General features: G+C 35.4%; 4 protein-coding genes and 1 pseudogene across 4 annotated transcripts; all 5 read right to left on the minus strand.

The window, feature by feature from the left end:
- Positions 1-120: 120 nt before the first annotated feature.
- Positions 121-1,966, minus strand: LOC125216831 (F-box protein At5g65850-like). The gene is made up of 2 exons (XM_048118607.1): positions 1,847-1,966; positions 121-1,386 (listed from the first exon to the last, which is right to left on the minus strand). Exons 1-2 carry the CDS (start codon positions 1,847-1,849, stop codon positions 271-273), a joined length of 1,119 nt encoding a protein of 372 aa, XP_047974564.1. The 5' UTR covers positions 1,850-1,966; the 3' UTR covers positions 121-270.
- Positions 1,967-8,796: 6,830 nt separating this feature from the next.
- LOC125215185 (glutathione S-transferase-like) lies at positions 8,797-9,977 on the minus strand. Its single transcript, XM_048116525.1, has 3 exons — positions 9,650-9,977; positions 9,515-9,563; positions 8,797-9,344 (listed from the first exon to the last, which is right to left on the minus strand). Exons 1-3 carry the CDS (start codon positions 9,794-9,796, stop codon positions 8,908-8,910), a joined length of 633 nt encoding a protein of 210 aa, XP_047972482.1. The 5' UTR covers positions 9,797-9,977; the 3' UTR covers positions 8,797-8,907.
- Positions 9,978-10,889: 912 nt separating this feature from the next.
- On the minus strand, positions 10,890-13,964 carry LOC125209290 (annotated as a pseudogene).
- Positions 13,965-16,923: 2,959 nt separating this feature from the next.
- On the minus strand, positions 16,924-18,371 carry LOC125216021 (glutathione S-transferase APIC-like). Its single transcript, XM_048117623.1, has 3 exons — positions 18,137-18,371; positions 18,011-18,059; positions 16,924-17,457 (listed from the first exon to the last, which is right to left on the minus strand). Exons 1-3 carry the CDS (start codon positions 18,281-18,283, stop codon positions 17,018-17,020), a joined length of 636 nt encoding a protein of 211 aa, XP_047973580.1. The 5' UTR covers positions 18,284-18,371; the 3' UTR covers positions 16,924-17,017.
- Positions 18,372-19,948: 1,577 nt separating this feature from the next.
- LOC125210877 (autophagy-related protein 18a-like) lies at positions 19,949-22,885 on the minus strand. Its single transcript, XM_048110496.1, has 4 exons — positions 21,950-22,885; positions 21,278-21,485; positions 20,763-20,889; positions 19,949-20,262 (listed from the first exon to the last, which is right to left on the minus strand). Exons 1-4 carry the CDS (start codon positions 22,799-22,801, stop codon positions 20,172-20,174), a joined length of 1,278 nt encoding a protein of 425 aa, XP_047966453.1. The 5' UTR covers positions 22,802-22,885; the 3' UTR covers positions 19,949-20,171.
- Between the last annotated feature and the right edge of the window lie 50 nt (positions 22,886-22,935).

Below are 22,935 nucleotides of genomic sequence, written 5' to 3' on the forward strand. Positions count from 1 at the left end.
TCTAACTATGGTTATAAATACAAATGCAGAAAGTTATTGACATTAAATGGACTATCACAATTAAAAATAGATATATGAAAAAAAAAAAAAAATCAACATAAGTAAATGCACAAACTGAAATGATATTCAAATCAAAATTCAGATATGGAGAATGGAGTTGGTACAATAACAATCATCATCCAGTTCATGGAGTAGAAAGTAAATGATTTAGAATAGTCTACTTAAGAAAAATACAAGCCCAATGATAAACAAAAGAAAAACTAGTTCAAACTAAAATGACATGACATTCTCCAATCGCAAATTTCTGCTGAGTGAAAGAAAATTTGGAGCGAGAAGAACAGAGTTGATATAGTAACAATCATCCTGCAATTTACCAAACAAACCAATTTCTCGCATAGTATTCTCCTTGTTGCAGTAGTATGCAAAGAGCTTCTCATCCCATAAAATTAACATGTCACCATTTGCATACACTTTGATAGCTTGAAAATGGTTGTAGCCATCTGTACCATAATAACCTTCTTTTGGCAATATAACATGTAGATCACTCCAACCATTCTCGCCCTCTTCATATTCCGTCAACAACCACATCACATGATCGTCTTCATATGGATCAGCTTCACCATAACACAAGCAATCCCCTAAAGTATACAACTTTGCAAAATAATTTTCAATAGGTGCAGAGAACGTGCTAAAACATTCTGTCTCGACATTAAAACAACAAATATAAGGACGTTTCCCCCCACTAGAAACTAGCCAATGGAGATTGCCGTTAACAAATGCACCAACAGAACTGTAACAGTGATCAAACAAGGGGATAGCTTCAATGCGTCTCCATGAGGATCCTGTTTCAAGAGTGTATGCATGACATTTGGATTTTGGATTAAGATACACAACCTTATGTTTTCCGCTTATTTTTCCCACGCCAAATCCATAACAATCACCCCGAGGGCGAGTGTGGGGCCCACTGAGCTCAACGAATTCACGGGTGATCGGATTGCATACGTAAAGATGATCAAGAAAAGGATTTTTCAGAAGAAGCAAACCGTTGGCAGAACCCTGTATTGTTGATGCTTGAGGGAAATCAAACTTGATGATGGGATCGTGTTTGTGCCCATGCTCGTGCTCGTCTTCCAATCTGAAAACATTGAACCAATTTGAATGTGTACCCGGCATCGAGACAACTAGGACGGGAGTAGTGGGAGCAGATTTAGAAAGATGAGAGTGAACAAAATCGTCAGTCTCAGCCACATTGAGCCATTGTTTGCAAACACATTTGCAAGTTACAACGTTTTCAAGAGGAAGTCTCAAAAGGATATCAGAGACGATTTCTGATGGTAGGTCTTGATTCATTTTTGGATCATAGGCTATGATGGCTTGTTTGATTTCCTAATTTTGTCAAGAAAAAAAATCATTACAAGCTCAAAACATAGTTATAAAGCTGTTAATTGGAAAGAATGGTCAGATAAAGCTAGTACTTGAGCTATCAAACAATTACTATGATCATCATTTCATTCTCCAAAAACCAAACCAAAAAATAAAGCAATGAACAGTTTATCATAATAGTAACATAGAAGAAATGAGGGCACATTGTTGTTCAACAATAAAGAATAAATAAGAAGAAATCAGTAAAATTTTAGCGAAAACACCCAACCACAAACATCACATGAAGCATTGTAAAAAAAAAGTAGAACCCTAAGACCCAAAATGAGTGTCTCGAATCAGAGGGATTGGGGTTATTTTGACAGCAAGAACGATGAGCTGGAAAACATACATCCCATATACATACTCGTTGTTTTGGCAAAAATAAAAACGTACATTAACATACACAGAGGCGAGAGGAGATTACCATGGAGGAGGGAGAGAGGAGAGAGCAGCGAGAGTTAATTAGTGTATGGAAATATCGGGGCGCAGATCAGCATTCAGCAGTATATGTATGATGATTTGTCCTAATTGCTGGGGAAGATAATCGATATGTACTTCTAATTTTTAAGTATGGCAGATGGTTTGGGAGTAGTCTAGTAGATAGTCTATATTAGTTGTAATTGTCGTTTTATGGCTGCAAATATTATAACTTTCCTTGAACCGATGCTTTGAGAAGAGAGTCTGGATTAATAGTTGTTTTGGGGAAGTGGAAAGATTTTAATTTTATTTGTATAAACTTTTGCATAACAGGCGTGATCATTGTTTTACATGGGAAATAATATGATGCGAAAAAGATAACTAATCGATTCCTGCCAAAAGTGCACTCCGCGGCATCCTATTCATTTCTTGAAAACTATCCTTTTATTTACATATTTATATTTATTCTCCTTTCGTTCGTTTCATGATACTTGAGTCATTTTATCATTTTGATATATTTTATAGTAGTGGAGTCATTTAGTATATTTTTAGTAAGAGCATCACTAACGCGAGCGGGCTGGACCGCACCTGGGTCCCGGCCTGTGCGATGGAGGAAGACGATTCTCGGCCTGGGCCGCGCCCCGTTGCAGCCCGGCGCTGCGTTGGAGCCTCTGAGGCTGTGCCCCGTTACGTCCCAGCCCGGCGTTCGAGGGATTTCCGGACCCGAACCCCCTACATTTTTTGTTTTTCAACTTTTTGGCTTATTTATAATCTCATTTCTTCAAACATTCTTCCACTAATTTTTCATTTCTATCTTCTAAATTATTTCAATATTTCAATATTCTATCCTCTTGAACTTGTAATTTTAATTTTTCTAGAACTTGTAATTTTTATTTCTAGGATTTGTAATTAGTAATTTCTATGGTTTGCAATTTTTTATTTGCGACTGAATAATGAATTTTACGTGTTTTAATTGTTCAACGTTTTTTATTTCACGCGTAAAATAGGTTGTAAATTTAATATTCCATCCGTCCCAGAGAAGTTGTCACACTTGGGAAATGACACGAGATTTTAGGAGATGTTATTTTGTGTGTTAAGTGGTGAGAGAAATATAATTTTATAATTGATGTGAGTAGAAACTTTTTCCAAAAGAGGAAATATAACATCTTTTGTGGGACAAACTAAAAAGGAAAGTGTGACATCTTTTGTGGGACGAATGGAGTAGTAGTTGTGGCCTGGATGGGACGGGTTAGAGGAGTTGTGTCCTAGCGCAGAAATTTAGGAGAATGATGATGTGGGGGGACTTGAGGCCTGAATCCGGGCCGGGGTTGTGGATACTCAAAAGTCAACACATATCTTTTCGCTTACTTTTATATCTCTATTTCTTTATTCTCTCTACTTTTTCCACTTCTCTACTTTATTATCTTTTTATTTAAAGCATTACACACATTTTTTTAATCTTCGTGCTCAAAAGAAATGCTTTCACTGTTATAAATCTCGGAGAAAGCAAATATTAGTATAGATTCAATCTTTTTTATATGAACTACTACTAAACAAAGTTAAATTTTTTAAGGGCATCCACAGTGGGACGCCCTAAGCGACGCCCTATGCACCGCCACGTTAGCATTTTATCCTCCTTCCATTCCACCTGTAGTGGGGCGGACTATATCCCGCCCTAAGCATATTACTTTTATTTTGTATTTATATAATTTATGCAAATTATATAAATGAGAGGTATATACAGGTTTTGAAAATTGAATAAAATTTTAAAAAAAACGGAAAAGCGTCGCATCGTCCGTCGCGTCGTCCACAGTGGCGGACGATGTATCGGACGCGGACGATGATTAACCCATCGTCCGCGATGCTGTAGTGGCGGACGTCGTCCGTCGCATCGTCCACACCATTACGAATGCCCTAAGTTCAAAGAAAGAGAGGAGTATATTAGATCTGATTCCATTTCATAAGTCTAACTTTTTTTTAGGAAGGTAAATACATATGAACTTATGTACACCTTTCGTTCGTTTAAAATTGTGTCATTTTTTTATTTTGAAAAATTTTCTTTATAGTTAAATCATTTTCTAAATATGGTGGTAATAATTTTAACTCAATTTTTCTTTTCTATTTCATTTTCTCTTACTATATTATTTTCTTTACTTTTTCTTTCCTATTTCATTTTTTCTTATAGTATTCTTTCTACTTTTTCATTTCTTTTGCTTCATGTACTTTATTTTACCCACCCATTGAACACAATAAACATCCATTTAAAATTTCGACATATTATTTATTTATTATATTATGAGAATAAATACTACTCCCTCCGTCCCACTTTAAGAGTCCCGTTTTACTAGTTTTGCGTATCCCACTTTAGGAGTCCCGGTTGGTGGTAATAGGCCCCACATTCCACTCACCTTTTTCCACTCACATTTTATTATAAAACTAATATATAAAAGTAGGACACACATTCCACTATCTTTTTTCACCAACTTTTTTTTGTATTTCTTAAAACTCGTGCCGAACTCAACCGGGACTCCTAAAATGAGACGGAGGGGAATATTATTTTTGATTCTGGGGTTTTCAGTCCACCCTTAAAAAAAACCTGGGTTAAACTTAGTGTCATAAAAAATGTCACAATTACGAAGGAATGAAGAGACTAGAGTAGTAGTTTGCAAGTGAGTTTTAATATGCTGCAAAAATTACTTTACCTTTCCTACATATATCATGATAGGATAGCGATAAAATACAAACTTATATATTGTATAAACTCCAAATTTTTTAACACAATATCAACACAATATCGACGACATGATGTCAATATAGTGTAAAATTCAAGATTTTGATGTCAACACAATTTCAACACAACATTAACCGATGACATATACTACCTCCGTCCTCTAAATTTTGACACACTTTAATCCAACATGGTTTTTAAGAAATGTAATGGAAAGTGAGTTGAAAAAGTTGGTGGGATGTGGGTGCTAATTTTAAAGTATTAGTTTTATAATAAAATGTGAGTAGGAATGAGTTAGTGAAATATGAGATTCACTTCCAAAAATGGTAAAAAGTCAAGTGTGTCAAATTTTTAGGGACGGACTAAAATTATAAACTGTGTCAAAATTTGGGAGACGGAGATAATATTATTTTATCATTATATTGATATTTTATTGCTATTATTTTATCATTGTGTGGATATGATATGTTTCTATTCCCAAAAAGAATCGGGTGCTGCAAGCCTGCAACCCATTAATTATTTTTATATTTTTATCCATTTTTGTATTTTAATTATGCATAATGAACATTTTTTTCTAATCTTTAATTTTGGTACTAAGCATGTATTGTGGAGTAATACACATTATAGTACTGATATCATTTTTTAAAAGTTATATAATTAATACTGATATCTTTTTTAAAAATTATTTAATAGATGAACCGTTTGCTTTTTGACACAAGATTTTATGTAGTGTTGTTTTGTGATTAATGAATAGACAATAAAGTAAGAAATATGCAAAAGGTAGTGTAATATCCATGACCCAAAATATTTTATATTTAAATTTTTTTTGTTTGTTATTTCAAAATTTGTGAGTTCAAATAAGCAAGTGTGGACTTCTAATATAAATGAAATAATAGATGCGAATATTAATAATTGAAAAGGAAACGAAAAGGAGGTCATATTACATGGTCCAAGAATTACTACGTTGGCTTCATATAATGTGATTAGAAATCTCATGCACAAGTGCTACTATTAGTTTATTTATTGTAAAGGATTTTTAATTAAAAAAAAATTGCTTTTCATTTATAAGAAGAAGTACACATCATGTAGATTAACTAGAAGAGATACACGTGTACATTAAATAGAGCCATGCAGATTAGTCTGTGAAATTAGATTATATATATTCTATTTTCGTAGTCGGTTAGACCGACTTTGGGAAGGTATATATGTAACATGGAGAGCTTCCTCCTATCAGAAAATAGTGAAGGTAATTATCATAGCTATCTCTTTTCTGATAATAGAAAATTTATTTGAGAAAAAAGTTTTGGGCACTTCAGAATCAAGAATTATAAATCGGAATCAAGAGTTGTACTGAGCTTGGGTAAAATTATATCAGGTGTATATAAATCACCCTTTTAATTTTATAGAGGTTATAGTATTAATTGTTATGTGTTAAATTGGAGTAAGTATTTGGATTATATGGTGGAATATGATGTGAATGTATGATTGGTGCAAGGGATGTATTTATATATTGTGTTGAAATTATTTCATAGAATATAATGTGAATATTGATTAATGCTATGGATACACCCGACATTGAAGCACATGAATTATATGATTAAAAAGGATTTGTGACGGTCTTGTCCTGGATCTGAAAATATATAGTGACCTATGAGTCCAATACAGAGGGACTTTCGGGTCATAGAGGGACCTATGAGTCCAATACAGAGGGACCTTCGGGTCATAGAGGAATCCCGGGCAGATACCAGGCTTGATGTGTCACAGAATGATAAATTGATCAGAGAGGCATATGCATATGGAAATGAAATTATTTATGATATATGCTTTGTATTGTGTATGATTATATACGTTATTTTGTGGTTAATGAAGAAAGAGAGTAAAGTAAGTGAAAGGAAAAAGTAGAGATGATATTGTTTTTATTTTTATGAATTTTGTTTATGAAACGGAAAGAATTTTTATTTATTACAAATGTGTACGTCAAAGGGGATGAGGTGTGACAGGTAGAGATGCTGGTATTTTTATTTTAGGAAACATTTCATTATAATTAGACGGATTAAATAAAGTACTTCATCCGTCCCTCTGTAGTAGATGCATTTCATTTTGAGTACTTGTTTTGAAAAAATGATAGTAATAAATAGTTAGAGTAAAAAGGGAGTAAAGTAAGATAGAAAATAATACAGAGAAGAGTCTTCTCTGTATTATTTTCTCTCTTATTTTACTTTTTCAACTCTTCTCTGTATTATTCTCTCTCTTACTTCACTTTTTCTCTATTTCAACTATTTATTACTTCTCCGTCTACAAAAAATAGAGCATATTTGTCATTTTTAGTTGTCCACAAAAAATAGAGCATATTTAAAAAATGAAAGTTTTCAACTACTCTTTTACTTTTTTTTCCTTTTCTCTCTTAATAATATGGACCCAACATTACACTATCATTACTTTTTCTCTTACTTTTTTCCCTTCTCTCTTACTTTACTAATTCCACATTAAAATCCGTTTCATTCACAATGTGCACATTAAATATTTATTACTGTGACTAAATTAAACTGAAAACAAATGAAAAACGAAAGAAATAAATGAGAAATTAAATATAATTTTAGAAGAAAGATAAGAATAAAGGGTGAAAAATCATATGATACTCATACCGCCATATCCACAAACCATCATAGGTTTGTGGCATTTGACAGTTAGTTGTAAAAAATAAATAAAAATATAATATTTATGAATTTTAGTAAAAACGAAATACTATACGTGACAAGTTGTATTTTGATATGAAGAGTCAATTAGCAAAAATGCAAACTTGCTGCAAATAGGCTTAATTTTTGCATGTTCATATTGGAAAATAATGCTACAACGGAAATGGTATTGTTGTCGATTGCATGTTTCATAATGAATTTTGTAGTAATTACTTACACATTTATGCATACAAGGCTAAGAGCATCCACAGCATTGCCATTCGGAAGAGCAGATTCGTGCCGGCACAGCACGCGACGAGTTCATTGTTGGGCTCGTGCCGTCGGCACGAGCACGCTCTCTGCAGTAGTGCGACGCGCCCGCCCACGTGTCGTGAAGTGGGTGATGGCGAGTTGATGTCATTTTAATGTAGTTTTTTTATTTTTTGTAAAAAAATCATTAAAAAATCGACAGAAGCCCAAAAAATTTATTTTTATTCCCACTTCCCAAAATAGATTCGTTTTATGACCGTTTTTTCAATTTTTAACATTTTTTTAATCCTCAATTCATCAAAATTGTCTATAAACGCACTCATTTTTTACTTATTTTTTTTACATCAAACCAAACTATCCCTCACTCATACTTCTTCATACAATTATTTTGCATCAATTCGAACATTTTTGGGCGAAATTCGAGCAACGAGTAGTCGGTTCCCCTAATCGAACATATTGTGCGTTTTATTGGTATTTTTAATTTTTAGGATTTAAATTATTCAATTAATTTTTTTAGGATTTGAATATGTAATTTTTTATTTTTTAGAAATTTGTAATGTCATTTCAAAAATTGTAAAAAAATTTATTATTAATAAAATGCTTTTAGTAATTGTAGTTCTAAAATTGAATAATAAAATAGTGGGGCCTATTAAAAGTGAAAGGCATGCTCTTGGGAAGGTCATGGTTGTGGGTGATGTGCTTTACCTAAGAGCAGAGAATAAAATATAAATAAAAATGGGGCTGAATCCATTAATAGTGAAGATCATGTTGGATGCTCTAATAGCTAGCACGCGGAAAAATACGAATATTTATGTGAATACATTATCTGGGGATATTATTTTGTGAATTCTCGAGTGTTGTAGTATATTTTGTCAATCTTTACCATATGAAGTAATGATATTTGACACTAATCACGAGTAATTTCGGGTGGATTTTTTACTGTTATACCGTGATGATGATCCAATGAGATATTTAGATCGAATCATATCTGTTTAATAGATTTATTACAAATTAAAATATTCAAATAATAAATACACAACTATTATCTACATATTTAACGAGCTGTACGGCTTGACTGGTTTGTTGGCCTTGCTAATACAAAACCTAATTTTGTGTAGATAATTTTGATACTTAGTGATTAAAACAAAAGAAAACAAAAAATTAAGCTATGGAATCAAGTTGTGGCGGGTCATAAAATAATTTAATACAAACACACATGGATTTACGTAAACTTCTTTATTTATGTTTATTGATTAATTACTTTTACTATTTTGTCAATGCAAATTTCCTGTAATAACCTCATACGGAGTAGTATTACTTAAAATAAGTAGACAATAGAGTTTAGGGCATAGAAGAGCTCTCCATGCAACCAGGATAGATAAAAGATGGAGCTAATTAAGCCGCATTAATCTTCTGCCAAGCGGGCCGGGCCAAGAGGGTGGCGGCCCAGGCTGCAACGGCGGGGCGGGCGTCGAACACCGCCTTAACTTTGGTTTTCTGCAAGTTGGAAACAATCGGAATGTGGTGCAGATCGGCCAACGAGAAGTCGTCGCCACCCAAATACTTGGATTTTCCCAAACGGGCCTCGTAAATGTCGAGAACCGCTGCCAACTGGGCCTGGCCCTCTTCAACCACGGCCTCGTCTGTCGTCAGTCCCTTGATCGGCTTCACCAGAATCTCGAAGCTCAGTTTCTGGCCGGCCGCGTCGAATTTCTGAGCTTCCACTTCCAGCCAAACTCCGATGACCGCCAGCTTCTTCGGATCCTCCGGGATCAGTGGAGTTCCCTTGTCCGCGTATGCATGCGCGATATATCTCGTTATGGCCCGTGATTCTGCAATATCAAGGGACAGTTTGGTAGGAAAGATAAATAAACAAAACAAGTTAAAGCAGGTCATTGTTTTATGTAATGTAAGTATGTAACTCCAAGATAGACGAGTTATGTATACAGATTAGCACAGTTAATTCATCGAACAGGTGGAGTGCAATATTATTCATTTTTACCGAAGAGCTGCAAATCGCCATCTTGGAATCCGGGCACCTGACCGAATGGCTGAATCGGAGCAACAAACGTGGGTGAAATTAACAGAAAATTAGAAATAAAATAAAGAGGGTGAAAAAACACAGAATTATGCATACATTGATTGAGATCAAGGGGTCCTTCTTCTGCTGGCCGGTGGCTAAATCGATGAGTATGTGCTCGTAATCGAGGCCTTTTTCTGCTAGAGCGAGAAGAACCCTTTTGGCTGCGGGGGAGAAAGGGTGGCCGTAGACCTTGATCGCCATTGCTGCTGTGGTGTGGTGTAACTGTAAGAGGAGAGATTTGTGGAGGAAGATGGAAGAGGGCTAGTGTTTAAATAGAGATGGGATCTCATTTATTTCAGTTTGCTGATTTAGTTAATCCATCATTTCCGTATATAAACGTATGTTATGCCAGATCATACGCAATCAATTTTGTTATTAATCCACTTTATTACAATTACCAAACAGCGACCAAAGGAACCAGGCTATCATCTTCTCAATTATAAAGATAGGATTAGGACGGTGGGAGATGAAATAATATAAATAATGGAGTAAAAAAAAAGATTAAGTATGAGAGAAATATGAGTTGTTTATAATGGAAGGAATAGGATTAGGAGTATTTTGCTAAAAATAAAATGATTCATTTTAGATGAAATGTTCCAAAAAGAAGTACTCCTATCATCCTATGAGTTGTTTATAATTAATGGGAGGAGGAGAGAGTAATATTTCATAAAAAAAATCATCAGGTATTTATATACAAAGGTTAAATCTCTTTTAAAATGCATATTTCACATTTTGACAAAGATAAATATACATTAATCGTACATCTTTTAATTTAGAAATACTTAGATATATTAAATCCGTATTTTTGAATTGATTTTATTTTTGGTGAGATGATTTTGTTACTAATTTATCTTTCGGAAAAATTTTGGATAGTCTTTTAACACTATTATTGTAGGAAAAATTATTGGTTTAAATTATTAATTATATAGTTATTATAATAACTATGGAATTAAATTACTATATTTAATAGTAAAATAGTTTTACTAGTGAACAATAGAATTCGAATATGAAAGTTAATTCGATTCCTTCAAAATATACAAGTGCGAGGCTCACATTGAGTTAGTAAATCAAACTTTATTGTAAAATTATTATTATTGTTATTTTACTACGCGTGAATATTAAAATAGAGTGACAGATAATTAAGCAGAGTAAACAATGTAGGAAATTTCTAGTTGAAAGATTCCATGACCATGGTACACTTCCCATGCAACATAACAACATAATACTATAAAATAAATAAAATCATACTCCAACAATTGATAATTAGTTGATGATATAGAACCATAGCCAAAGCTCAGAACTCAGCTAGAACCTTCTGCCAGGATGGCCTAGCCATGATATCCGCCACCCAAGCAGCCACGTGGGGGCGGGCCTCGAAAACCGCCTTAACCGGTGAGGCCATAAGATACTTTGTTACAGACTCAATTCCCACATCGGTTGTGAGAACAACTAATGTGGGGTATATAGGCTAAATGGGCTCTCTCATCTAATAGGCTAGTCTTTTGGGCTGAGTTCTCCTGTTTAGTCTGTATCAATTGGTGCTTTCATTGAGAGCCCAAACGGCTCGGAGTGGTGGCCGGGCAACGAACTCGCCGTGACCAACGAGTACGTTTGGGGCCGACTCGGAGTGGTGGCCGGGCAAAGAATCCGCCGTGACCAACGAGAACTCGGAATGGTGGCCTGGCAAAGAACCAGTCGTGACCAACGAGGACGTTGGCCCTTAAAGGAGGGTCGAATGTTAATGTGGGGTATATAGGCTAAATGGGTTCTTTCACTTAATAGGCTAGTCTTTTGGGCTGAGTTCTCCTGTTTGGTCTGTATCATACTTCAAGGTAGGGAGATGGTGGAGGTCAGCTAGAGAGAAGGCGTCACCGCCCAACTATTTGGAGTTGGCGAGGCGGGCCTTGTACACATCTAGAACCTTCGCCAACTCAGCCTCTTGGGCCTTGACAACAATGGCGTATACATTTAGTAACAAGTGGGTACAACTGTACCCCCAAAATTGTATGCTTTAATATTATATGCAGTCTTATTTTCACAAAATTCGGTGGTGCCCTAGTGGCAAATTGGCTCGCTCTCCATGCCAGAGGCCCGAGTTCAACTCTTCTTGGGCACATTTTCTGCCATCTTTTTTACTTTAACTTTCTCTTCTTCAAATTAACTTTGTTTTAGTCTATATCACCTCTAATTCAATTTTATTTTGTTCTCAATTCATATTCAAGTTTTATTAATTATTTTGTTTTTAACAAATATTTATGTGTTTAACCACTAACTTACTCTTTTTTAATTTAGTTTTGTATTCTTTCATATTTAATTTCAATTAATTATTTTTTAGAAGATACTTATATGACTAATATAAAGTACAGTATATATTTTTGTAGTTTAAAAAAATCTCAATAATAAAACTAACCTTCTCATTATATAGTGCTAATTAACAAAACATGGATACTTGTATTTCAAATGTACAATTTTCGTTATACAATAAAATAATTTATCGAAATTTAAAATGAAGTTTTTTTATAAAAAAAAATAAAGATAAAGATTTTATTTTAAAAATTGAATAATTGAAAAAATATAACAAAGAAAACAAAAACGATCATTCACATTTTGAAATATTGTCTTTGTAATTATTTTTTGCACCCCCAAATTAAAAATCCCGAATACGCCACTGCTTGACAACATCATCATCTGTTGCCATTCCCAACACGGGCTTTATTCCCAGCTCCCACGTCAGCTTCGCAGCTGGAGGCTCGTACCTCTGAGCCTCCACCGCCGCCTTCTTCGCATCTGAGGATACTAGTGGAATGCCTTTCCCGGCGTATGAATGCGCAATGTACCGAGTGATGGCCCTCGATTCTGCATAAAAACTAGTTACTATATAAATATATTGCTAGGGAAGATTACTCTTTTATCTTAGAGTTACCTGACCTAAAATGTGTGCTATTATAATATTTGGTCTTATTTATCTTCCCTGCCAAGCGACCCTTAATTGTGTAATTAACCCAGGGAGAGAGAGAGCTTACCGAAGAGATTGAGGTCTCCATCTTGAAAGGCAGGGATTTGACCGAAGGGCTGCAGAGAGGAAAATATGAGAGATGTTAGCTATATTTGATGTTTGAAGACATCATCAATACAACAGTTTGATAAAAAAGATAAATAAACAAAATATGATAAGAACACACATTTTTTAGATCATTTTTTATCACGTAACTCCAAGGATGAATTACATTGAGGGAAAGAAAAGGGTCCTGCTTGTGGTGTCCAGAGCGCAGGTCGACGGGGATAAACTCGTAGTCAAGAGATTTCTCATTCAGGCAAACACGAACTCTCAAGGTTAGGTGAGGAGGAATGTATGAATGGCTCTATTGTGTTGAGAATCTGAGATTCCAAACCTTGTTTATTTTTGGCCTTTTTGATCAAAAGTAAGTAGTAGATGAGTTTTCTTACATGTACATATTACATGTGTACATATGTCATAAAAGCATGTGAACTAAAATTTCATAAATGCATGTGTCATATATATACAAGTGGATCAAGATTACTAATGCATAAGTGCTTATGTCATATACCTTTCTGAAAAAGTTGACTTTTCAAATTGAATCAGACTGTAAGGAACGCGATTGAGTAATTAAAGTAGGAGTATAATATTCCCACTGTATCTTAAAAATATTTTTTTTTCCTTTGAAGTTATTACATAATAAAAATAGAAACTCTTTATTTAGAAAATGAATCCCAGTCCCCCACAATCCATTAATACTAATTTCACTATTTTTTCTTCTTTTTCTCGTTTACATTATCTATTTTTTTTCTATCTTACCTTATCAATTGTATTATATTACACCATTCAATATAATTCTCAATTTTTTTTTACTATTTTCAGATATATAATCATGTTTCAGAATTTTTTTACCACTCCTATTATTTAAAAAATAAAATTCTTTTTCCCTCTTTCTTTTCCCAAGGACTATTTTAATAGTACATTTTTTATTTAGAGTGAGCTGCACCAAAGGGCCCTAACTTTTTGGCTTGTTGCACCGGAGATCCCTAACTTTAAAAAATCGCATCACATGTATCTAACAAAATATATAATCACAAACCTTATGTTTTTTGCCATTTTCCGGACGAAAATGCCCAAATAAGCTGAAGGGCAATGTAGTCTCTTTGCCATTATTCTGTATACCTATTCTGCACACCTACTCTGCTGTGTAAGACATGTCAAACAACCTAGAGTCTAATTTTCCATTCTCCTATTTTCTTTAGTATTTCTTTCATCTTTGTTATATACTAGCATATTATCTCTCCCTCTGTGTGGATTCATTCCTTTCATCCCTTTCTTCTTCGGCGGCTTGTGAATCCCAAGCATCGCCATACCTAACTCGACCCCAATCTATTATGTTATTTGGACATGAGAAATATTCAGAATGGAGGAAGCATATATTCGTGTAGCAATTTACGCCATTAATATTGACAAAATGGTCTCCATATGGAATCATGTTTAGAAGAATGAGATATTATCTTGTAAATACTCTAACTTGAAGCGAATTCTAGTATTTCTGTACATGATGATTAATATTAAAATCTGTAAATAGGATATTTAAATTTTATTGATATGGAATTTTCTCCAAATTAATTGTGACGAGGCAATTGAATTTGAGGTGAAATTCAAAAGTCATTTTTATATTGTAAACTTTTAAAAAATTAAGTTGAAACAGTTTAGTAAGACGTTTATGAATTATTGAATTATGATTTGAACGAAAGATCCAGATATAGTTTAATTCTTATTAAAATTAATGTAGTCTAAATTATTTATAAAATACTGTATTAAAAGATAAGGATAACTGGACAGGCTAGAGCCACTTCACAATTTGTTTGTTTTTTCATGTATTTTATAAATAATCATTTTATCCTTATAGACTATCATTCTATTTTACACAAAATCAATGTGAGTTTAGCTAACTAGTTTTAAATTAATATCGGAATTCGGAAGGGCGAGAATGAGGTTGCATTTCGATTGCCCCCAGCTAGCCTCAATTACTGAAGAGTATTTAATTTTAAAACATATAATTTAGAATAGTTAATTAGCTTTAATTTCATTTAGTTATTTTATTTAATTCTTGAATTAATTTTCCATTCGATTATAAAGTGAGAGTTTCTATGATCTCTTAACCAATTTTTTCTAACAAACTCTATATAACGTGAGAAAAAACATAATCCACGGAAGAATCAAAATTTGAATTTTATATATAACGTGTGATTTTATTTATTTTTCCTTAATTACTTGCTCACACGGAACAATTAAATGTCAACTTAAAACTTTATTTTATTAATTTATTTTGTTGAGAAGAAGACATGTTTTATCTATTTATTTACTTTTTGAAAATATACACATTACATTTTTTATTTTCCCGTTTCTATTTCCCATGGATCCCGAATATGATTAACTAATAATTAGTTTAAGAATTAATTACTCTTGGTTTGCTTGATTGTATTATTATTAATCAATTTTAGTCACTCATTCAATAATGGAACAATGCGCTAGATGATGAGCGACTGTGTCATTTTATTATTGTAAGTCGTTACTTGTAAAAAGCACAATTCGATCTTTAGTACTACATTTTTGAAAGTTCGCTAGTTGATGAAGTGAAATTTAGAATTAGAGGGAAATAGGAAAGAGAAATAAAAACCAATTGTTTCAATTGTCAAAATATCAATGCAGGTTTGATAGAGTTTAGGGAGGGGGTGGCGTCCGTCTGCATTCTGATGGAACAGAGAGGACAAACGACTTGATGTTTCTGTCACATCCAATACCATTCGCGTCAGCCACAGTACATACAACAAGTGAGATGCAGGGGCGGCATGGTAAAAGGTCCAGTTTGCCCTTTCAAGCCCTAAGGGTGTTATGGTCCGAAAAAACAAAGTTTGTGATTATATATTTTGTTAGATATTTACGATGTGATTTTTTAAAATTAGGGGTCTCCGGTGAAACAAGCCAAAAAGTTAGGGCCCTTTGGTGCAGTTCACTCTTTTATTTATTCACGATTTCTCTCTCATCACTCTTTATCTATGATTTCTCTCTCTCTTTTCTTTTTCTTCCATTTATCAGATTTGATTTCCCATTTCCCTTTCATCGTTTATTAAATTTATCCATTTTCAATTGGAACTTTTTTATCTTATCATTGATACAACAATGTTAGTTTTTACAGTAGCAAACTTTGCTAATACACAATAATATTAATACACAAATAGAAAGTAAATAAAACGAAAGTAACAAGATGCAAAACTATTTTTCAAGTCGAGTTAAAGTATTTCTCTTTTTGCAAGATGCAACACGCTCATACTAGTACCCGCGGATTGACGCAACGTCCTCAAAGATGAAACAACTTTCTTCCTTTGAGTAGAAAGGCCTCAAACTCGTAAGCACCAGCAAATTTGAATTAGAGACGAGTACCGAGAAATGCAATACTCCTAAATTGCACACTAAGATGTAGAGAGAAGAGAAAATGCCTTCGCTGATATAGGAATACTATTTGTTAGTACTATTTTTCAAATCCACCTATTTATAGAATAGGTGAAACTATTTAAAAAATTTTGGTATTAAAACATCTTATAAAACATTTAGAGTTTACATCAGGTGAAAGAAAAAGTATTTTCTCTCATTTTCCCACGTTTTCAACAAATCTTCTCCAGAAGTTTCCTATAGACGCTGACTTAACGTGTCCCCTACAATAAAATTGAAATAGCCAATACCAGGTGTGGTCCAAAAAATATCCACCACAATCAACAACATCCACACAAACAAGATGCATCTCAAGAAAGGGATATGAATTTGACTAGTAGTTACAACAAATAAAAAAATGCAATTTTTTGTTGAATTTTAGTCAAACTTTCTTTCACAAGTTGTACTCCGTATTTTAGTATGAAGAGTCGATTGGAAAAAATGTAAACAAGCTTAAATAAATAGTCTTAATTGTTAATATGTTTACATGTTGACTAGTAGTAAAATAGGTTAATAACTAGCAATTTAACACCAATCACGTGTTAATTTAATTAATATGGACCAATTTTGCATACTACCCTAAACTACAGCTAAGTGCTAATATAGTACTAAAATTAACACGAATTAAGTATGATAGTACCATGGAGCTAATTTTTGGCAGTTCTACCATGATCCAAAACTTTAGTTACCATGACTTTTAAGTTAATTAATTGGTCTTACTATACTATTTTGTCCTTGTAGATTTTGCGTTTCTAATTTTTTTCACTTGTCTTCTATCATGTCCAAGTTTACTAGTATTTTATTATCTTGACCACAATATAACCATTTAGAATAAAATGCAAACAAACTTCATACTATCATAAAATTATTTAATTAGAATAAGTAGAAAACGAGGTTTGGTTTGAGCATGATGAAGAGGTCTTTCTTTAAGCCGCATTAATCTTGTGCGAAGCAGGGCGGGCCAAGAGGTTTGCGGCCCAGGCGGCAACGGCAGGGCGCGCGTCGAACACCGCCTTAACCTTGGTTTTCTGCAAGTTGTAAAGGATGGGAATGTGGAGCAGATCGGCCAACGAGAAGTCGTCGCCACCCAAATACTTGGATTTTCCCAAACGGGCCTCGTAAATGTCGAGAACCGCTGCCAACTCGGCCTGCCTCTTTTCAACCACGGCCTCGTCCGCCGTCAGTCCCAGCTTGATCGGCTTCAAATAAAGCTCGTAGCTCAGTAGCTGGGCGGCCACATTGAATTTCTCACCTTCTACTTCCACCCATACTCCCATGATTGCCATCTTTTTCGGATCCTTCGAGATCAGCGGACTTCCCTTGTCCGCGTACGCATGCGCGATGTAGCTCGCTATGGCCCGTGATTCTGCAATATTCGCACCAGTTTGGTAGGAATGATAAATAAACAAAACATGATCAGAACGCACATTTTACATTATGTTTTGTCATCTAATGAGGGTTCGGCGGTGGGGTGCACACCTGAACTCCACATTACTATGATATCGTCTGCTTTAGGCTAAGTCCTTGCAGTTTTGCTCTTGGGATATCCCAAAAGGCCTCATATTAATATAGTGAAAGTTGCATCCTAGCAATATCTATGATTTCCGCAGTTAGTTCATCGAACAGGTGGAGTACAACGTTATTTGTTTTACTCCCTTCGTCCCCTAATGCATGCTATCTCACTTTGAAATGATACTAAGTTTTAAGAAATATAAATGAAATTGAGTTGAAAAAATTAATTACTCCTAGTAAGTATGTAAGTCTTATTTTTATACACTCCTATTACTTTTATAATATAACGTGTAAGAGAAATAATTTAGTGGAATGTCAATTACCAAAACTAGTATTAGTAAACGTGAAGTAAGACAATTAATAAGAGACTGTCAAAATAGAAAACTAGAACACGTAATTATTTTTACCGAAGAGCTGCAAATCGCCATCTTCAAATCCGGGCACCTGGCCGAATGGCTGAATCGGAACGACAAACGTGGGTGAAATTCAGAGTAAAAAAAAAACATGAAAAAAGACAGCTGAATTATGCATACGTTGATTGAGATTAATGGCTCCTTCTTGTGCTGGCCGGTGTATAAATCGATGAGAACTAGCTCGTAATCGAGGCCCTTCTCTTCTAGGGCAACAAGAACTCTTCTCGTTGCGGAGGAGGCAGGTTGGCCGTAGACCTTAATCGCCATTGCTGCTGTGCTGTGTTTGTGGAGTGCTACGGTTTATACTTTATATAGAGATGCGTCTCACTTTCCAGTTTGCTTCTTATGCTATCTATCAATTTTATTATTACTCACCTTCATTACATACCAAACACTGACCCAAAAGTCTCATATTAGCCTCTAAAATTTTTAAGTTTGTTTGCTAATAAATAATAATAATTCAAAGAAGATTTCAATTCAAGAAGTATGGTTAATGAGTCTATATACTCCCACCTATAAGTAGTACGGTTTCCCCTTCTCCACGTGCGCTCCCTCCGTCCCAATAAAGATGACCACTTTCTTTGGCAGCACGAGAATTTATGCAATTTTATTTCGTGCGTGAAGTGGAGAGAGTAAAGTGTTAGAGATATGAGATAAAGCAGAGAGAAATGTGTTTTCATTTTTAGTAATAGGTCATCTTAACTGAGACAAAACAAAAAGAAAGTGAGTCATTTCAATGAAACGGAGTACTAAATTTTTGGACATGGGATTTGAAATAAATGATATTTTCAGAGTTAAGGGGAGAAAAAATAAAATAAGAGAAATGAGATAGTAAAATAAGAGAGAAAATAAAGTTTAAAAATATTACTAATATATTTTTGTCAAAAAAGAAAATGACATGAAATATGATTATAACTAAAAATTATTGTTATGTCATGATATACAATTGGTTTTGGGCATCTGATATTGCTTGAGGGCGAATTATTACTATTTTTTCCTTATTTATATTTAATTGTTCAGTTGACTATTTCTTATTAAATTCCTATAGTTTACTAACCACGTATATATAATGAGCTTTCATTTCACAAACAATAGAGTTGGATAGGGAAAATTTTTTCTAAAAACTTAGCGAACACGTGTGGGTGTGGTCTTCCATAACTTCATCCCCTTGGTAAAGTTTACAATAGTAGTAGTAATACTATTACTCCATCCCTTACCACCCACAACCTTTTATTCCTTATACAACATTTATTGACCACAAACAATAGAGTTGGATATGGAAGGAGAAAAATGATGAAGAAGATGCGTTGTGTGAAAATGAAACGGAGAGAAATAATATTTATTCAAAGGGGTAAAATAAATATCAAGAAGGGTCAGAGACCATCGGCCAACGACACAACTAAATAAAATAAATATGTATTCATAAAAATATTAAAACCGGAAAATGTGATGCTCAATCGCTCGCCCAATGAGTGGGTGTCACACAACATTCTCACTGACTGCGGGGGAGAAGGGCATGTGGAGGGTCGTTGTCTCTGCCTCTTTCCCTCCACAAAAGACGCACATCTCACCGAAGCCCCACAACACATCCTCAACCAGTCTCCTCCTGTTGTGATGCTCGAAAACATCCATGTCGCGAATTTCCAAATGTTTGGCCAAATTGGCCTCAACTATGCATCCGAAAGAGAGAAAAAAAACTATGCGTCTGGAAAAGCTAAAAGACGTGCTTGCTCATTTTTGTTGCAAAATAAAATTGATGTTTGTATAGTTTTTACCGGAAAATATATTTTGGTTAGAAACCAAAAATTGTTAGTATAAACTACTTGTGTTTTAAAGGGCATTCCAATTAAGTTAAAGCTTAATACTTTATCAAAATCAAAAAAAAATTAGAGGAAAAAATACATTTGGCCTTTACTATAAGCGCACGAGAGATAGTGAAGCAGCTGCAGCTGCAGATGACATAAAAACAAGAAATGTAGAAGCAGATATTGTTGTTATTCCCATTTTACAATACTAAACTGGTTATGGATTTAGCAGTTTCACTCTGTTGGTTTCATTTACATTGGATATTTACAACATCATCGCGAACCCACAAATTAGCACCCGGAAAACATAAGCAGAGGCAGGGAGAGAGAGCAGCATCATATCTGTTGTGCTAAAATGCTTCTTCTGGCTTCAGAAAATTGTGATATTCCAACTGTGTCATCTCCCCACCACTCCCTGGCTCGAATTTGCAACGATAGAAGCTGCACATACATCCACCAACTAATCAATTTGACAACCATATATCTTTATTTCATTTAAACCTAACAGTTCATGCAATTCTCAACTACTCATCCTTTCTTCCACATGAGGGAAAAAAATGTAATGTTGGCATGTTTAGAACCCAGTCTGTCCAGTTAACAGGTCAGCCAACCAACATGTATAGTCACTTATCAATACTATCAGGTGCCGATCATGATCATCCATCTTAGTTGTGAGATTATTTTAGTTGGATGGGATGGCTATGACTGATTATCATTGTGAGATTCAATCTCATGAATCAAACATAATACACATTCAATCATGAGATATAATCTTTCAAACCGAATGAGCCCTTATAGAACAGAAACAGTCCTATTAGAGGCTTGTGATTTACAGAAGCCAGGTCTATGACACTAGTGCCTAGCAGATGCATGTAAAGTTGGAAAAATAGAAACTTCCAAATTAATCAGAGCGGTACTACTGTGAGTTAAGTAAAACTGACCTTCCATCCAAGCCAAGAATTACCACTGTATTCTTCTGGTGTCCAAAAGCAACAATATATTGATATCCTTCAGGTAAGCGAAACTGAGCCACTGACCATTCTGAGCTGAAATATTTCGGAAGGACTCCTGACAAAACAAAAGAAAACTGATTCAGGCCCAGAATTGTTAAAAGGAAGGCAGTACATACTTTCTACTTCCTCAGGAATACCAACTAGCCATATTCTCATGAGAAAACAAGGGTGCAGAAAGAAGTCCAATTACTAGCCAACAACCATGAAATGGGGAAAAACAAACAAAATCAATGCTTTAATGATGTTATAAAAACATGTAAGCTAATAATTGTGCTTTTAGGAATTCACATTCAATCTTCCATTAGTGCTAGTAGTTGTGGATAAGAATCCAATCCGATTTCCTTCTGAACTCGGACAAATTGATAGCAAGCAATTTGCAACTCCCGAATAAAGTAAGAGGCTGCAATATTTCTAATAATAAGAGTGTAACTCAGCATTATTACCTTTCATGAAAGACAGTGAAGAGCCTGGTGTCGCAGCAGAAGGGTTTGTATCAGGAGGGCTGTTTGACCTCTCGCTGCCAACATTCCCAGAATTGACCTTAAGGCTGAAAACGTGAACAGTGCCCTTATCACTTGACACTGCCAACCATTGAGCTGTGGGTGAGAATGCCACACTATATATTTCTGCCCTGTCTGCGCCCCTTCGGACCTGCAGCATATTACAAGTGGGCTCTTCTTAGATCAGTTTTCCATGGGTGGAGCATAAAACAAAAAAAAAATGATCAGGCTCCAGCCGCTCAACAAATGAAAACAAAAAACTGAATCAGAATACAGCATCTTCCCCACCTCATACCTATAGCATTGTGACCAACATAATAACAACAAGAATATGGCATACTGCTATACTCTAATCCATTCGATGTTAGCTCATGAGGAAAAAACAAAGGGGCTACAAAATTCACACTCTGCCCACATATTCCAACAGCAATGTTATCTAAATCGTTATAAGCACCAACTCAAGACCATCTCTTGAAGTAGTAACCAACATTTACATTATCGATGCTTAAATAAATGGATGTATCAACAAACATGACACGAATATATCGAGCCTGATGGCCTAATCTAGTATGACAAACAAAACAACAATAGTAACATCATAAAAAAACAATTTACCTCCTGCAGCAAACTCCCATCGTGTGTGTTATATATCCTAACAAGCGTCCCCTTAGTGCTAGCAGTAGCCAGCAAATTCCCATCTTGAGAGAGGGTAAAGCACGCAATTCTGGAATCATGAGCATTGATGAATTTAGTCCTCTTTGATGCGTAATGTTCCACCCTGACCTGCCCCTTCTGCAGCCCTGGACAAACCAGCACAAACGATCCTGCAACCTGCGACACCGCACAGAGACCCTTGGGGTTCGCAATAGTCTCAATTTGATGCAACAGCTTCAAATCCGCGAAATTGTACACAAAAATCTTCTGCTCGAGAACAACAATAATTCGATCCCTCCGAAGCCGAACCCCACGCACTTCAGACCTGAAGGACAGCTCCCCGATACACCTGCTCTGGTGGTCGTCCCAAATCATGACCTTATTCAACGGATACTGCGGCGCCTCGCCACCGCCGACCAGCGCAAGGATATTGCACCGGAAGAGCATCTCGACGGCGCCAACTCCCCCTCCGTTGCCATCGAAATCGCGACGGAAGATCTCGCGGAAGGGATCGCAATTGAAAATTCGGAAGCCGCGATCGGTGCCGGTGGCGAAGCAGCCGTAGTCCTGGTTGAAGGAGAGGTGGAGGAGCTTGATCGGGGTAGGGTTTGGATTGGGGCTGAGGGTGGAGGGGTTATTATTGTTGGCGGCGGAGGAATCGCGATCGTCGTAGGAGGATCCTCCGTCGTCCGGCGGCGTGTCGGGGTGGAGGCGCTCCTGCTGCTGCTCGAGGTAGGGCTGGAGCATGGGGGAGATGAGATTGAGGTTAGGGTTAGGGTTTGGGTGAGAGGCGATGCTTGAAATTGTAGCCATGGCGGTGGCGGGGACTTGGATGGAATTTCGGGAAAAGGGGGAGGAGTGGGCTCGATTTGGGGTTGGATAGGATCGATTTCGATGAGATGAGAGAGCTTAAGAAGGAAGGGGTGAAATGACGGTTGAAGCCTTGG

Source organism: Salvia hispanica, chromosome 3, assembly GCF_023119035.1.
Source record: "Salvia hispanica cultivar TCC Black 2014 chromosome 3, UniMelb_Shisp_WGS_1.0, whole genome shotgun sequence".
Lineage (NCBI taxonomy): Eukaryota > Viridiplantae > Streptophyta > Magnoliopsida > Lamiales > Lamiaceae > Salvia > Salvia hispanica.